The sequence below is a fragment of the Barbatula barbatula genome (genome assembly GCF_947034865.1).
Source record: "Barbatula barbatula genome assembly, chromosome: 1".
Classification (NCBI taxonomy): domain Eukaryota; kingdom Metazoa; phylum Chordata; class Actinopteri; order Cypriniformes; family Nemacheilidae; genus Barbatula; species Barbatula barbatula.
Window position 1 is genome coordinate 23360927 of NC_136766.1, and position 18393 is coordinate 23379319.

Genomic DNA, 18393 nt, shown 5'->3' on the forward strand with positions numbered 1-18393 from the left:
TCATTTTGTCCCATTTTAAATGATAAGATTCATAGTTAATAGTTAATATCAAGTTCTGAAATGTTTTATTGGGTCGAAATTTTGAGCGAGAGGGGGGCATTTGAATATTGTTGAATACAGTGGGGGGTTGAGAACCCCTAATCTAAACTGAAGCAGTGTGAACATATATAAATGAGTATAAAAAAGTACAACTAGTATTATTAATAGTTCACAAAACAAACACACAAGCAAAAAAACCTTCATCTATACGTGTGTTTGCCATGTAAGAAAGAAGCTCAAAACACATAAATCTCTTTAAAATCATGACACATCTCAGGCACTCGAAGGAATATTCCCTCACACTCGCAAACACATCCACGCTCTGCAATTATTCCTCCAATTAAATCAATCTAGTAAAACAATCATTAAAAAGCCCACTTCGATGCCCAGCTACACCTCTTTACTGATTCATTCGGATTTAGAAATCCTTGTGTTTTGTTCTCACCTGCTCCCCTCCTCTTGACCCTCTCCCTCATAGGGGCTCCTCGAAAAAACGTAACAAGTTTAGTCTTAGTCTGAGTTCTTACTCAACTCAGTACTAGTACAGTGAGAGGACAGTCTATCACCACATGAGCTTATAATAACATTTACCCTTCAAGAACCAACCTATGTCCCCAGAGTCCACCGATTTACTTGCTTTCATTTCATATTCATGAGAATGTAACAAGTGTGTGAACAATCATGTATGCAAAATACCACAGAACAGATGAACAGAGTAATCTGACAAATTCTTTAAGTAATATCAGCCCAAGATGCTCTAAAGGATTTCTACACAGCCCCATCACCATGGTAACTACACATCCAACAGTCACCTGCCCCTACAGTCCGCATGGCTCATAACAGAACACACAAGCATCCCAAACACCAGACAAACAGACCCTTAGCAAACCGATGTTATTATCAGACGCCTACTGATAAAACCACACATAAGACAGAACTTACTAACATAGAAAGTAAAGAAATAACACCACACACATGAGTCTGTTCAGAGAATGCGAGGGGTTAAACACATGCAAAGCTGCACTTAAGTGCAGTTAAAGGATCTAAAAAATCAGAGCATTACATTTCAGCAAATAGGAATGAACTACAATATGCAGATTTCAGTTTTGTCCACCAGAGGGCGCAAACACATCAGCATCTTAAACTGCTCTCCTGTGCCCTCTGGTGGTCGTTAAAACATCACATCATTTTCAAGATAAACAGGTTATGAACACAATATAATAACATCAGATGAAGAAACTCTCTTTTTTTGTTTGGTTAAACTCAGTGTGTTAGTGACTTCAGACAGATGGTGACTTCCATTTACCGGGTGCCTGTGTATGTGAGTCATCAGTCCAACACAGATTCAGATAAATATACAGATAGAGAGAGAGAGAGAGAGAGAGAGAGAGAGAGAGAGATGTGATGAGAAAGTTTGGAGATTTTCGGAGATGTTCGGCCTCAGCTTCTGTAGCTGCTGTCCTTGTTAATGTGATAAACACGCTTCATTCATTTACCTGCTCTCACTTCCAGCCCAAAGAGTTTTTCAAACAAAACCTGACATAAACATTTATTATTACATTAACAAAATCGCATTATCGTAGTCAAATACTGCTATGGTTTATTAGGATGAGAGTTGAGTTTTGAGAAAGACAAAGTGCTTTTTTAAATTGACGGGGACGTATGCAAATCAATGGAAAGGAGTTGATTTTGGTGCCGATTTCTTTTTTTTCCATGACATCATATCCTATTAGCTGTCTTAATGATGACATTAGGTGTTGTTATCAAAGCTCGTGTCATTTGAGCAGCCAGAGGCAATAGTCAGACACACACAGTATCTGGGACACACATGTGAGATCACCAGGTAAACGGACAGGAAGGGGAAATAGGTTGTGTGCAGTCACATGGTTTTTATGACCACGAGGCGCGGCTGGAGGGCAGCAAGTGATTTCAAAGTACTTCTGTTTAACAACTTGAACAACGAACAGGAAAGCCCAAATTTCTATCAAACCTTACTTGTAATAAATACTAGCTTCCTTTAAAGAACGAGCCCTTATTAAATGGAGAAAGTGAAAAAAGGTTAAGCGTTTCTTCCCCATAGAAGTCCATTATAAGGAAACAGCTTAACGTACCAAAACAACAACTAAAATAAATAAATACATTTCTTTATCACTGATATCAAACTTAAACATAATAACATGGTCACAGTTTGTCGCTGCCTTGAGCCACGTTATGTGGTTTCTTTATAATGAACTTCAATGAGTAACAAGCTAAACCTGAGACTATTCTTATCCCTGGAGTAAGTGCTTGTTCTATTTAACAGAAGCTAGTGTTTATTACAATTAAGGTTTAATAGAAATGTGTTTTTAAGTTGGCGTTGTTTCAGTACGTTAAGGTGTTTCATTATATGGGCCAAATTTATCACTTTCTCGAGCAGGAAAATTTGAGCTCAACCGGTCGTTGTTTAGGTACGTTAAACCTTACTAAGCGTTTTAGAAAGTCATCCGGCTCGGCTCATCCCAAACGCAGATTCAGGTTTTCAAGCCACTCAGTCAATACTCACATTTTCCCCGTTCATGAAAATCAACGTTTGCTACACACTAAAAGCACCTTTCATGGTTTGATCGACTTAAACGGTCAATACACAGGTATTTTGAGTTTGTTATAGTGAATTCCTATGGAGAAAATCACGTCCTCCCCTCCATCTGCACTTCGCGAGATGCCCTGACGTCATGTGCAAACAACCTATTAAGGGATGGAGACAGGGAGAGGCTTTGGGTGTTACTTTGGTAGTTGAAGGCGGGTGGGGTTTTCAGGGCTGGATTTGGTGGTTAGTGGTGGTCATGACAAAAATAAATAAAGATATAAAAGAGAAAAAAAACCCACTGAGGGATGTAGATAAGGAACGAGCAAAGAGAAATATAAGGTCCAAACAGGTCTTAAACAAAGGGGGATTAGGTCATCGTTGCCTACCTTCTGGGGAATCTGAGTGACATATTTCTACAAAAAGTAAAAGAAAAAAGAAAAAGGAAAGATGCATACATGTAAATTGAAAACCCCAAAAAACAATGACATTTTCAAAAAGTGCTTTGGTTTCTGGGGCATGGCAACAATCAATTGAAGGTTATTTGATGGGTTATCTGTTTCAACTCTTCAAGGTAAGCAGGTAACATTAGTAAAACAGGCCACTTCATGCAATTAAACAATTCTTGTCAATTATTAACACTCCTGCAAAGGGTTTCAAACTCAAACTCCCTAAAAATAACAGTAACAGCAGCTAAAAATACTGTTAAAAATTCATGTTCATGTCATCCTGGATGTATGACTTCAGTTCTTTAGTTGAATATAAACAAATAATATTATATTAAAATGCCGTCATGGACTCGGATTTGTTTACACGGGACTCAAAAACACATGAGAAACTAGTCACGAGACACGTTCACCATCTGTTTGTGTTCATTTCGCTAAAAAAACTCAAAATATGAACCGTTCTATTTACTATTTTTTAACTCACTGAAGTCATTTGGGTTATTTAAATGATACCGCGGATCTATGTGCTTTTGGAGCTTCACCATTAAGTCCCATATAAAGATGACACGATGGGGCTTTTAATAAAAAAAAGTTCGTTTGTGTTCTCATGTACATCTGAGATGGCATGAGAATGAATAAAAAGGGAGAATGTTGCATTTTGGCCGAGCTGTTCCTTTAAAGTCAACTGACCCCATTTAATATGTTAAAACATGTTTCTGTCGGTGCACGTTGTTCTAACGCAACAAATCTTTGCAACTATATTAAAATATAAGAAATCTCCCTGCTTCTGAACCTGCTTTTCTTATTGAGATCATGTCACAAGGCAACAAAGGCAAATAATGTTGAAAATAAACATCTGAATAGCTATATAACTGTTGGATGTAAGAATGCTTTTCTGTCATTTAATGCGGATATGCGATATCTTTGTGATCGGTAAGATGAAGCGCTTCCAGGTCTCAATCTGAGGCCCAAATGAATATATAATTTTTCACAATCGACTGTTATGGAACACCTATGGAAATGAATCAAAGGAACGGGTTGCAAATGCGGTTTCATGTTGACTTTAGGAGTTTAAAGTAAAACTCATTATTACATACCGTTGATGACCATGTGACCACATGCAGTTTAAATGACTTTCAATGAGTTAGAGTCATTCCCACACTGCCTCGAACATATACACAAAAAGAAAAGAAAACAAACAGACACGTACACTTGAACACAAAAGATTTGTTTGGGGAACGGCGGCTGTGATTTCATTCTTTGCTTTTGAAATCAGAAACTGGGCATGAGATGAAACACTGCTATTGTACAGTGAAATCTGAGCGATTGTGATTATAGTTCTCTTGTGTTTTCTGTTGTGCTGTTTAAAATTGCACTATTTAAACAAAAAATTGTCATGTTGAACTTTATTGTTACGCAGCGTAAGTTTTAAATTGACTGCTATGGTGGTATTAGGTGAGCATACCAAGGTGTCCCCGCCATCAGTATTTATAGAGCAGGGGAATGCAATACCTCAGCTGTTACCAAGGATACTGTCGCCACGGAGGTGCGGGAAATGTAGCATTGTGTTGAGAGCGTGTGCTGGAATCTAGACACACGGATGATGAAATTGATGAGAAATATGAATGTGTAGAAATGAGATTCGTGTCGAGATTAGGGCCAATAATAGCACTTTGAATGACAAATAAAGGCCTGACCTTCATGCGCTTCGTGAGGAAAAATCGACATCAAAGGGAAAGTTCACCCAAAATGAACATCATTTACTGACCCTTAAGTTGTTCCAAATCTGTATAAATGTCTTTGTTATGTATAACACAAAAAGAGACATTTTAAAGAATGTCGGAAACTAAACCGTTCTGAGGCACCATTGAATACCATAGAAGTGTGTCCTACTATAGTAGTCAATAGTGCCCCAAAACTGTTTGGTTACAAGCATTTTTCCAAATGTCTTTTTTGTGTTCAGCAGAACAAGAAAATGTAGACATGCTTGGAACAACTTGAGGGTGAGTAAATGATGGCAGAATTTGCCATTTTTGGGTGAACTTAAGGTCATTTGCTCTTAAGTAAATCAGATTTTTTCCACATTCTTATTCATTGTAATGACAGCAATGACACACACGCACGCAGCTAACCCTTCAGCAGGAAGCAGAGGTGTGAGAATGTGCTGATGCCGTCTTTTTTCTCCATTTAACAAGTCTCGTCTCTTGTTTTTCATCACCACCTAATGCATCCATCCTTTACTGCCAAAAATACCCAACATTCATCGCACTCATCCTCACACCACATCTCTCAGCCAGACTCAGGCTCCTTGTGTTAACTGCTCTGTCTCTCCCTGTTTTTCAGCCCTGATGTACTTTAGTTTCTTTCTCTCTCACCTGCGCACAAACTTAGAAGTGAACTTGCTGAAAATGCCGGAAGCCCCTGGTCGTCTTTGTTGGCTGTTGCCGTGGGAGAGCGAAGGGGAGGCGGGGGCTCCGTGGTACGGAGAGCCCTGTTGGTCTCGTGCACCCCTCTGTTGCCCGAGGTGGAAGGTGTTGCGGGTGGGCACCCCTCTTGGGAAGTTGGTTCGGTCGGCCCCAGCTGCACTGCTGATATTGTGGGCTGACGGGGAGGCACCAGGTGCTCTCTGTGGGGGATCACTGTGACAAAGCAATTTTGACCAAACAAATTAGGACATAGCAGGATCAGTGTTAAAATATAAGCAAATATATCTAATATATAAAATTTAAGTATAGATAACTATGCATTTATTAATTACTGAATTTATACTAGTTAATAGCTTTTTTAAATGTTTTAAACTAAAAATCCAACCTCAATGAATGAATAATGAAATGATAGCAAGAACATGAAAGGTTGATTTCCACCATTTACATAAGCAGAAAGAACTGCTCTGCCACAAATGATGGGTGTGTTCAACCTTAATACGTTCATCAAAGCTGCACTTGTCATGAACATAGCAGAAACCAATATGTGTTTGAGTCCTCAGGAGCTCAGACATACATCTCTTGAATACATTATGTAATATCACAATGGAGAAAAATGTCAGCTGCTCAAAGAAAATCACATAGCACCCTATTTTTCATCCTGTTATCGGCTTAATCGCTATCTCTTTCTCACAAACAAATGATATTGTAAAACTTGTTCATGTGTGTGTGTGTTAAAGCGTGTGCAGTGAATCTTCCCTGCTCCCCCGTTGCTGTCCTTTCTGAACACTGTCTGTGAAAATCTCACTCAACCATGTCATGTCCATGCCAACATCTGTTTTAAGTGCCAACCAGTGTAGCCGAACATTGCCAAAGCCAGGCGCCAATTGAAACAAGTCAGGGAAGTTAGACTTTGGGTAAACAATCTGCCAAAAAGCTAGATTACAAAACACTATCCGAACACTTCAGCGAGGGGGTGATGGTGTCAGAAACATGGCTGTGTGCCACTAATGACCTTATTTCATTCATGCTTTCACAAGGCTACATACACTGGTTTGCTTCTAGAAACTACAAACCAAGAAGTCAACACGAACTCAAAATATTAACAAAATGTGTCCGTATTCGAAACCCCAAGAATCTTTTCTTTGATCTGTGTCTGAAATGCTTCAGATTTAAATAATGTCAAACAAAACACAGGGGAGAATGATAATGTTAACCAATAAACGTTCTAGTTATGTAGCCGATGTTATAGTCTACTGTCATAGGTAAAGCGACCTTTGCCAACGATATTTTTTTCTTGTTGTCTACAATGGTCCGCATTAAGGCTGTTTTCTTGAATGACCCATTCTTGTGTAAAACGGCCCGAGTTTGCGATCCAGTTATTGAAGACAGATAAAAGCAGTCCTGCAATCCACTCTAAAAAATTATTTGTCTTAAATATCCGTCACAATACAACCTATAGTTGTAGTTTCCTGCTACCTAGCGATGCCCTTCTATGACATCATATGCAATGTTTTCCACATGGAGGTCATAAGGGCGCTTGACACTGCAATCAATTCTAAACATAGTTTTTCTTAAATATCTGTCACAATAAAAAAGTGGTCAGTAAATGTTGTTTCATGTTGACTTCAAGAGTTAACAGCAAAGCAAAATTGTTGCTTACCATGCGACTAACTCAAACAAATGTGTTGTTATTTCTCTCTGTTGCATCTCAAACATCTCTTCCTATTTTGTTCTTTTTTTGTAACCCTTTTGGGAGACTTCTGGCCAGCCAACATGACTTACCTTCCAAAATCCTAATACGTCCCCGATACATAAACAAACGATTAAACTACACAAATGTATAAATGTGTGTTTTCAAATTCAACAGGGCAATTCACATCATTTCATAACACATCAGAGATGACCTGAATCACTGCACACATCACTTGGGGAGTGTCTAGTTTGAACACTTTAACATGGAGGAGGAATATACATATATAATATATTAGATATAAATCTAATATACAAGCTCAGACCAGTGCAAACACAGCATCTAACCAAAAGGACAGAGGTTCCCATGGTAACACTGTAGTATGCTAGATATGACACACCCGCAGAAAGCAACACACATCTGAACACACTGACCAAACTGTATGTGTTTGGAGTTACAATCACGACTCACAAACACTACACTAAAATAAGTCTCTGGTTATTTTCAACCCATGCTCGACTCAAAAGGACACAAACCCAAGCAGTGGGTTCAGTTAAAGTCCCAGTGAACAGGAAGTTGCGATACTTTTAACTTCCGTATTTTGATACATTTCAAAGTGAAATAGAATTTTTAATGAGGGAAGATAGTGGAGGTTGTTTTTTGTCTTTCTCTGCGATTTGATTGGATGTATAAAACAGACGTTGCTTTTGAAATGGAACTGCCAGCAGACTGACAGTTGAAGGGGAGGAGTTAACGGATGCGCCGCCCAAGCCCTCTAACATACGTCATCTAATATGGATAGTCATTACCGGTGCATATTTAGATTTTATCTGAAGATTATGAGGGCACACGATTTTTAAAATGACCCACATTGATAAACAATTTAGAATAAACGCTGCAATATTTCATGAAAAAATAGGCATTGTAATTTTTTTTTTAACTGGGAGTTTAAACATAGGAAATATATTTTACCCAAACACAAGTGGAAAATAACTCAGCAATGTTATATACGCAGGAGCAAAAGCACTGTGAAAAGACATCTGCACTTATTTGAGCCACGTTTCTACCGACCCTTGCAGCTGAGATTTTCACAGTGGCAAACCACACATTCCCAAGGTGTTAAAGTCAAGGCCCATCACATGACTCGCATCGTTCTTCTTCAATGCATTAATCGTCACAGATGTCTGCAAAACGCAGCTAACCATAACCAGCCAATACTTAAAGCTGCAGTGTGTACTTCTTTTTAGGTTATAATAATGATTTATAGTAAAAACTTTAGTTTACTATCAGAGAGCATTCCAATATACATTAAATCAGCATTTCTAGATATATTGTGGCCATTCCGGTGCAGTGTCTGTTGACATAATCAAACCTCGAGAGTGACAAAGTCATCCAACAAGCAATGTGAAAGACTGACAGAATGGTAACAGTGATAAAAATCGAGGTTATCACCAAAAAATTGTTGAACTTCTCCTAAATACATGTAGAAATATTGTAGAAATGTACTGTTGTATTGCTTGAAAGTGAACATGCACTTGCAGTTCAACACTGCAGTATTTGAGGTCTGAATACACAGCATTTTCTGTTATTTTGACCCTTTTTCCACGGTCGTATATGTAAAGTTAACTGCAATCATATGTTTCAAACAGAAATGGCGATATAGAGGCAAATGCTATGGATTGCAGCTTTAAGTAGACCGTTTCATCTCAGAACAATGAACTAAAATTCTAGCCATCTAAACTGACTTTTAGAGCATTGAGTTACTGTAAAGTTTAGTAAACCAATTCTTTTTTTACCAATATATCAATTACGTGCCTGGACTATGTAATCTAATTTCATGCTATCATCACTAGTTTTCTGCACACACACTCCTTTCCTGCTACCTAGCGATGTCCCATACAATGCCACGTCTTCCACATGGAGGTCAAAGGGGCGCTTGACACTCCGCATTGAAGACCTGATGGAAATCATGTGAAAGGCCTTGAGAGACAAGGGGGAGTCACACTATGTGCAATACATGGCCCCTCACTCACTCGCTCATATATACAATGCACAGATCTGTATATATGTCCCTTGCACTGAGGTACAGTTGAAACAACACAAAGGAGAGAAACGAAACACAGAGGAGTGAGGGAAGCAATGTATCAAATCAGAAGTACCTTCTCTCAACGGTCCCCAACCACGCTCGGAAGAGCCTCAGCTCACTGCATGCAACAGACCAGCCATTCACTTACAGTAACAGCGCTTACACCAACCATTCACACTCCACATAGTTTCTGATGTGTGTAAAAATAAGTGCTGGGCAACGATTACAATTTTAATAGCATTAATCGCATTACTTTTATGTGATTAATCGCGATTAATCGCATTGTTAAGCGTAGAATTTCAATAATGAATTCAAAAGTAGTGTATTGTGCACTTTTATTTGAAAAGTACTGCTATATGAACAAAAGTGCAATAAGATTTGGTTTGCAAACACTTAATGTGCAACAAATAATGTGCTTTATACAATAAACATTAAATATGCCTCTTGCACTTGCGCATATAACGTCTTTGTGGGCACTTATAGATAAGCGCATGACTGAAGAAGGAGAGACGAAATGAAGTGGTTTGTTCTATCAACTTCGCCGTAAGGAAGAGATTTAAAACGAAATGTCCATGTAAAAGTTTGTGACCTTTCCATTCTGTTCTAGTGTTCCTGGTTCATGTGCACGCTTCAGCAGTCTCAGGCCAACCCCAAATGCTCTCATTGGTTGAGACGCTTGGTGACGCCATTCCCCAGCCAGTACGGATCAACATCCCACCCCTTCTGTGACCCATGGTTTGTCTGTACGTTTCAGAGCCAGTGAGCAACGGACTTTTTAAAATAAAATAATACTTTTTAAAAACTTTGTTAATGCACAATAAATGTATTGTCTGCGTCAATGAATTAACTTTCCCAGGCTTAGTAAAAATGCTTTCCATATAATTATTATGATAGGGAAAGAAAGATGAACGTGATGCAGATGATACACCGCCCATATTAACAGTATGGGTCAACACCAGGCCACTGCGCAAATGTATGTGTTTTGCCAAGATACGGCCATTGGAAATGTCATTTGGCCACAGAGTGAAGTGGGGTCTGTTTATCGCCAGCAGGGGGATGTTATCTTTGATCCAGCAATGAGGCACAATTTCTCCACGGTGCACATTCACGTGGTAATAAAGTCAAAATTAAACAAATCGTCATCAGTCTTCTTAACAAGCAAAAAAAACAACAACATAACTTGATCGCAATTGTTATTTCTTAACATTGTCCTCGAAAAGCTGCTAAATAACACTAATTGCTAAATTTCCACAATCTCTCCATTCACCCCTTAAGAGACCCCTCCCTATTTGTCATAGTACAGTTCATCACTTAACGTGACACCGTACTGTTTCCAGTCTGGCTCTCTCTGCGGCGGCGTGGACTTGCCTGGGCTGGTGTGTGTGCAGGTCTGCGGGGCAGGGATGGGCAGAGGTGGAGAGGGACTTGTGATGGCGGGGGCGTGAGGAAGAGGAGGATGAGAGCACGGCGCCGGCCGAGGCCGTGGAGGCGCGGGACCCGGGAGTGCTCAGGCTGAGGGGAGAGAGAGAGGACAGCGTCCCCTCCGAGCCCACACACGCATAAACCGACACACGCATAGACACGAGTGTGCACGTATGTGTGGAGGCAGGGAGGGAGGGAGAAGCATTCCATTAGAAAAACCACTCAATGCACACATTAGACAGAATGAGACAGATTGACAGAGAGGTAGAGAGAGAGACCACAAAGGAGAACATGACTCTGGGTATAAAGAGAGAGACAGTAGTGAATAGTACAAGAGCGAAACGTAGGTCAACGGAGTTCTGATTTCACAGAAAAGCACAAAAGAAACACCCACATACACACGCAGCATGCAGGGATTAGTTGAGCTTGTGGTGGAGAACTAACATGCTATCACCTTGCTATGTGGTAGGGAGAAGCTAAGCCTATTACAGACGACTACAGGAATCTTACAACAGAGTTAATGGTGCTTTTTCCATCACAAGCCACCCTAATCCACTTTAAGCTATACACAGACTCACAAAGACATAAACACGCACGCTCACATACGACACAGACCGAATAAAAACAGACAGAGTGTAATGGAAAAAGGAAGAGCGATGTGTGGGGAATATTTAACCCGACACAATGAATGTTGAAAGTCTTCAGATAAGCTCATGAGAAAACACAGAGGCAAATCATTAAGCGGACAAACGGTTATAACTCTTCAAGACCCCATGAAATCACTGCCTTCTTGCCTGGATTAACTTCCTATTAACAAGGCAGTACGTATTAAAGGTCTTTACATCACAGCCATGTACTTAAAGAGTACTTTGGGATTTGTGAGACATTAAAATAAAGAAACGGTGTACATTTCAAATGCATTCATCTGCTTAAGAATTATTTCAACATCCAAAAGTGCACTAACGTATGTGAAATAAAGAGATTTCAAAACGTCATTTTTATTTCATGGGGTCTTTAACAAAGTCGCTTTAACAAACCCATAGATAAAAACAAATGCACTGCAGAGCGCTGGCTAATGAAAATAGTTAATGCTTGTTCACACTAAGTCTGGTTTTACAAAATGAAAGCAGAAGTGGACTGTACTTCTGGGGGTAGTGAATACGATATGTTTGTGGAACACTAAAGAAGATTTTTTGTGTCAGTGGTTTTGTGTTCATACAATGTTAGTGGCAATGTTGTTTGTGTACCAACATTTTTGAAAATATCTGCTTTTGTGTTCTGCAGACGATTCATATGTTTTTATTTTGGGGTGAACAACCTCTTTATACTCAAGTACACTCTGAAGAATATGTACTTGATCAGAATGTTTTTACTTTGTTGAAATGTTACTTTAATACATTAAGAAGCATTAATCATATTTTGTGCTCCACTGCATATCATAAAGACTAAAGCTTTTTAGCCTGTAAAACCAGTATTTAGAAGTGTTAAAGGGTAAAAACATTACAAATTTCTTTCTAAAAACAGTTGCGTCGAAAACCATTTTGTGTTCAGTTAAGGACAATACAATAATGTATGGTGCTTAACTGAACACCTCTCTATGTTATTTCTTGGGACAACACGTTATGTGTTACTTTTAACGCAACTTGTCATAATGTGGTAAAATGAACACATCCATTTAAGAGTGTAGTAGTAAGGTAAAAAAGTATTAAAATATGCTTTATAATGTAGTGAAGTAAAGCTTTATAACTAAAAACACTGATAAAGTAGAAATACTTGAAAATGTTCTTCAGTAGAGTAAAAATACTTCACTAGTGTCCAGCTTAAGACATAAGGATGTTATTTTATAACAAACAGTAATGCAAAATACCATTTAAAAGGCCATATCTACTATATCAACTGCACATGTTTGTTATTCTGTGTGTAACTTCTGTAACCCAAGTCAATTTCTACACTAATGTGTTGATTCTTTACAGCCTATTGTTCAGCATCAACAAAAACAAAACACGAGTCATCGTGGCACATTAATGAGAAAGACTGGATCATTTCATTTGACTTTAAAATGTCTACATTTTTTCCAACCCAAAAACCTGGACCTAGTGTGAACAAGCCTTCTATATTTCTGATGGCACAGGGGATTCTACACTGGAATCTGTTAATTCAGAGGAAACCATTGACTCCAGTAGGCAGAAAGCTCATAAAAAAAAACATGTCATGCATATGCATTATGAATACAGTCATTACACAATGCAATGTGTGGCGTGAAGCATATGCATGTTAATGTTAGTGAGAGAGGGGTTATGTGGTTAGTGTGGAGGTGCAGTGGATGAAGCCAGAGGGTTTGTTGTGATGAAGGGGTGGGTTTGGTGAGAAGATGCGGACTGATGGGGGTTATCCGAGGTTGGGATGATTCTGGTTGATATTATAGTGTTATGCCTGCGGGAAGGGTAAGGGTATGTGTCTGTGTGCTACCAAAGGGGTTTAAAGGGAGAGATTTGATTGTGTGAATTTCAATAGAACGGTTCAAAAAGGCGTCACTAATCCTTCTGAAATGCAGGGTGACGTATGTTATTCAGGCACGATTGTGTCTTTCTGTGGATCAAAAGCACGCCAGCCTGGTCATGCAGGTAATGGCCAACAGCACAGAGACAGAGATAGAGGGAGACTGACCATGTGTGTTTGGGGATGCATACGGTGTAAATATTGTGATGATCTTATTTGGATCTGTGTGTGTCCGAGGTAAAGTACTTTGAAAGGTACAGAAAAACCCTTTTTCTCTAAAGAAATGTTGTTGTTCTTTTTTATGTATTATCTGGATGTACCTGTCTTTTCCATTCTGCACTCCTAGAGTAGCTCTCTCAGAAATGGGTGAGTTTCTGCTCCGGCTTGTGCCAGTGGACAAGATACTATTCTGAAATCACAAATACAGAAAAACATTCAAATCAACAGTAAATAAGAAGATGTAAAAAGACTACTTTAGGTTAAGTTTTCTTGAGATGCAAAAAATGTGCAAGAAAATATCTTCATCGTTTTACAGAGAGCCATAAAAGTAGTTGTAACACGGTTCAATAAAAGAGAAGGAAGGAGACACTCGCATTTATAAATTAACCAAAAGCTTCCGTTACCGGCCCCAAACGATAGCGGCCCACCGGGAAAATGCCCGGTACGCCAGATGGCCAGTCCGCCCCTGGCCCTGCCTATGACTGCTGATGGACTCTGCTGTCTCTGCCCTCAATGAGTTGACCGCCGTTGTTTTCACGCTGGACAACATACATTGAGCTACAAGAACGTTTGTAAACAAACAAGGTGTTTTGTTGTTGGATGCAAGACTGAACATAAGTCTTCATTTACTCCCGACATTAGGTGAAGTCACTCTACACCGGGATGCTTCACAAACAATGTTAGGAAAATGCTAGATTCATAATGGGTCGTGCTTTTATTTTTTAAACATATGACGCGTTTGTCCCGTGTATCGTCATGTATAAAAACAATGTGCACGTTGTAAAGACATAACGCGAAGAGCATTCACTCAGAAAACAGCTTTAAAAAAATTTTTTTGTCTCATGTAATCTCACTTATACAAAACAATGTGTTTGCTTTTTAAAGATAAGACGGTTCTTCTCATTCGCTTCATGATCATTCTCTTTAGTTTTGTTGATGGAAGCACCGGCTCACACAGCCCTGTGCTTTCTGCTGGAAAGGGGGCGGAGACCAGCCGATTATTTGCATTTAAAGAGACACATACCAAGCCTGTTTTTCCTCACAGGCAAAAATGGACATGTAAAGCACAGTATAATACAAGATCTGTGCTGTGTTTTGAGCTGAAACTTCATTGACACATTCTGTGGACTCCTAAGATGAATATTACATGTTGTAAGAAGGCTACATTTGGGGGCCTTTAAATGTATATTTTTTATGTGTTTTATATTTTTGTAAATTTGTATTTATAAATGTTTTTGTTTTTTATTTAATAATTATTACCTAATAATTCATATATTTAGAAAAGATTCGAGAAAGTTATTATAGCATATCTAGAGAACAAGATTTCATTCATGTTCACCATAAAACAAACTGTAAATGTTAATGGTAAATTGGAAACAAATATATTTTTCCTCTTCTTTACTAAACGCATGTAATTCCTTGCCATCCTACTCATTGGGCTCTATTTTATATCCAAGTTTTTGCGCTTTGTGTGAAGAACAAAAGAAAGTGGAGACCTATCTATAGACAAATATTTGCCTTTATGGCAAACCCAGAAACTCAAAACCCTAGGTTTGCTCTGCTGTCTGTAAACTACTCCAAAACGGAAATCTCTGGAGCGTTTCACAGAAATAACCCAAGAGAAGCCAAGAACAATGGCCATGCCAAACTTTACCCAGTCGGAGAGAGAACACTTCAACATTGGGCAAGCCCTCTCAGCCATCTGCTACTTAAGAAATATCATTGTGAAACACAAACGTCTTTCCAGCAACAGAAGCAACAGTTTTAATAATATGTTCTTCAAGCACAGGGAACTCCTGCAGGACATGACCTGAATTTGTCAAGTTGAACATGGCCAGCTTTATTGAAATGAACATTACTCACACATATAAGATCAAACATACGCAAACCTATGCATCACCAAACTTACAGTAGAGGGTGTGGAGCTCTTTTTGCGTTCGCTGGAGATGACGGGACTGGGTGGAACTTTGGTGGAGCTGCTTGAACCTTTCCTCCCAGAATCCTCAACTCCAGGCTTGTTTTCTCCCTGAGACCTTTTCGAGAATGAGCCTGAGGAACAGAATGACAGAAGGAAAAGACCAACAACGTATGTGAGGATTAAGATATGGTGCTTTGTGTCTATGAGGGGATTTAATTCACAAAACCTGCAAATCAACGCACCCTGATCCGTCGATCTTCTGACCGGCTTCTGAGTGGATGACACGCTGCGCTGTACCTTATGGGGTGGAGACGGGGCGTTACTGTTTGTGAGGTCACTTCCTGGGCGTGGCTTTAGCGACAAGTTGACACACTCGTCGAGCTGCAAATATTCAAACACGCATGAACACAAAGGGGTTGATAGCATAATAGGAAATCATGGACATTTAGCTGAAGTGAGGTAGGCGTGTACTTTTACAAATACCTCAGAATTCCTATAGTCAAGAAGCAGGAAGGTTGCCATGACTTCATTGTATTTTTGGTTGACGAGGGAATCCTGTATTTCCTCTTGAAAGAAACCCATTTGGAGCATTATATCTGCATGGGCAACACACATAAATCATATAAATAAGACTCTGTCTGTGATATTATCATGACAATGTTTGAAAACATTTCCGTTAGACCAATGTGGCATAAACACCTGTCCTCCTGGGGTCTTTGTAGTCGGGTTGGGGTTCAAGGTAGGGCTTTAACTCTTCTTCCTCATAACCTACATTCATCCAGCGATCTATCATGATCTGCTGCTGAGACAAAAACAGACACGCAGAAAGAGAACCACACCGACTGTTAAAGATGACATGACCACATCTGAACTATAAGACAGACAGGTTGGACCTCAGCTTCAAATCCCGCAACAAGCATAACAGTAAAGATACTGTCTATCTCTAGTGCTTCAGTTTGCATTCAGATATCAGATTAGTCCATACGGTGAAATCAAGCTCACCTCCAAACTTCCTCTCTTGGTGGGGTTGAGGATGAGGAACTTTCTCAGCAGGTTCTCACAATCTGTGGACATGTAGAAAGGAATCCTGTACTTTCCCCTTAAGACACGCTCTCGCAACTCCTGCGTCAGAGAAAGAAAACAATGAGACTATGCATGTGAACAATTTTACGCACAAGGATCATTGAAATAAGTTATAATGGTGGAATTTTGTTGATTTAATAGTCAGATAACTGTCATCAAGAGCAATACTTTCAGGCTCCATGTAGCTTTTTTTGCATTAAAATTCAATTGTATTTAAAAGATATCTGCCATATTCAATTGTACGGCTTATCATCATAATATATTTGCACAATATATAATTAAATATAATAAAAACAATAATAAATACTTATATAATAATAGGCTATATACACAGCATAATAAAATAATATTAGCATGCCCAAAAGGATAAAACAATTCTTCTCATCAAAGGTTTTGTTAATGCAAGGGTTGCATTCTGAATCTTGACTTTTTTACGTAAATTACTTTAATTTCTAAGAAATAACAAATTTGGTGTTTTGACCATGGCGACAATATCTATCACAATATTTGAATGACTGAATTAATATTTAATATGATTTAATATGATTTAATGATATTTAAAAAAATATCAAACAATTGAAAGTGAAATGACTGGATGAAAAGCCATAAAAACAGGCACTTGCTCTCGTATCTGCCGTACCTTCAAGTTCTGTCCATCAAAAGGCAGCGAGCCGCTCACCAGCGTGTAGAGTATAACCCCGAGACTCCACACATCCACCTCCGGCCCGTCATACTTTTTTCCCTGGAACAGTTCGGGGGCGGCATACGGCGGACTCCCGCAGAACGTGTCTAACTTATTGCCTACTGTAAACTCATTACTGAAGCCAAAGTCGGCAATCTTGATGTTCATGTCAGCATCCAGCAAAAGATTCTCAGCCTAAGGGGAGAGAAAGAATGGAGTCATAAGGATGTATGCATTTAGAAGGTACAAATCTTTGAAAAAGAGGGACGGTGATATGAAGAATAAGATTCGGCTCACACAATCAGAAATACACAGATGACACACATCTCACTGTTTTACTTCAAACACCCTGAATATCAGAACTGCCTCATTCTCTTCCTCCAGTGTGTCAGTCCAACTTCCATAATGAGTTCCCTTGTGTTCTTGTGTGTGTGGATCTTTAAGGTTTGTAAGGATCTGTAAGGCGTGTGTGTGTTTGTGTTGAGACTCGCCCTCTGAGCTGCCACTCAAGATCTCTACACACCAACTTTAGCTACACAGGGAGGCTGTGTTGCCTAGTAACGGATGCGGGGTGCTAACTGGGCTCAGTTTGCAGAGTTAAATATTACTCAGCCAACAGAGCCAAACTTATACAACGACACATACACACACAGCAACAAAGAAACGGATGAGGCATGAGCAGAGTGTACATCTGACAATGGTGCTATTATACCATCCCTCAGCAGATTGAATTTAGACGAGATGCCCTTTGATAAATCTAATCTGGATGCTCACTTCTTGAAACATCTTGTAAGACTACATTTTGATTTTGCAGAGGGGTGGTCATTTATTCACACTGTTCAAAACCTGTATGACACCTTCTTCTGTGAAACACAAAAGAAGATGTTTTGAGAAATGTCAAAGGGGTTTTGTGTTCATACAATGGAAGTCAATGAGGGCCAATGTTGTTTGTTTAATAACATTCTTCAATAAATCTTCTTTTGTGTCCTGGAGAGGAAAGTAAGTCATGGGCGATTTTCCTTTTTGAGTTGAACTAATAAACATATTATAGAATGCAGCTTTATGAAGAAAGTATTTCTTATAAAATTGAAACCTTTACAACACACCTTTTATGAATGTCAAAGTTTGTCTTGTGAATTAGACAAACAAAAAGTAACTATTTTAATTCCAGTTTCAGACTGATCCAGAAGTCTTGTCGGCTGATTTATTTAAAGCATCCAGCTTTTAAAGGTTCGATGTTTGCAATGAAACCTTTATTCTCAAGCTGCTGTTGCAGACAAACAGCAAGGACAACGCAACCCAAAGATGCCTCGTCTGTTC

At 39.1% G+C, this 18393-nt stretch overlaps 1 protein-coding gene across 16 annotated transcripts in view; it reads right to left on the minus strand.

Moving 5' to 3' along the window:
• The window catches only part of mark2b (MAP/microtubule affinity-regulating kinase 2b), a 45388-nt gene that overhangs the window by 3524 nt on the left and 23471 nt on the right, over positions 1–18393 (minus strand). Inside the window, exons 8-17 of one of the 16 annotated variants that reach the window (XM_079461275.1) lie at positions 17032–17268; positions 16311–16430; positions 16008–16107; positions 15792–15904; positions 15551–15689; positions 15300–15439; positions 13492–13580; positions 10619–10762; positions 5424–5687; positions 485–520 (exon numbers count right to left, since the gene is read on the minus strand). In XM_079461275.1, the coding sequence (XP_079317401.1) occupies positions 485–520; positions 5424–5687; positions 10619–10762; positions 13492–13580; positions 15300–15439; positions 15551–15689; positions 15792–15904; positions 16008–16107; positions 16311–16430; positions 17032–17268 (1382 nt within the window). Of the gene's footprint in view, positions 1–484; positions 524–1750; positions 3019–5423; positions 5688–10618; positions 10763–13491; positions 13581–15299; positions 15440–15550; positions 15690–15791; positions 15905–16007; positions 16111–16310; positions 16431–17031; positions 17269–18393 lie in introns of those variants that run through there. The other 15 variants (XM_079461273.1, XM_079461274.1, XM_079461265.1 and 12 more) reach the window with 15 other exon arrangements.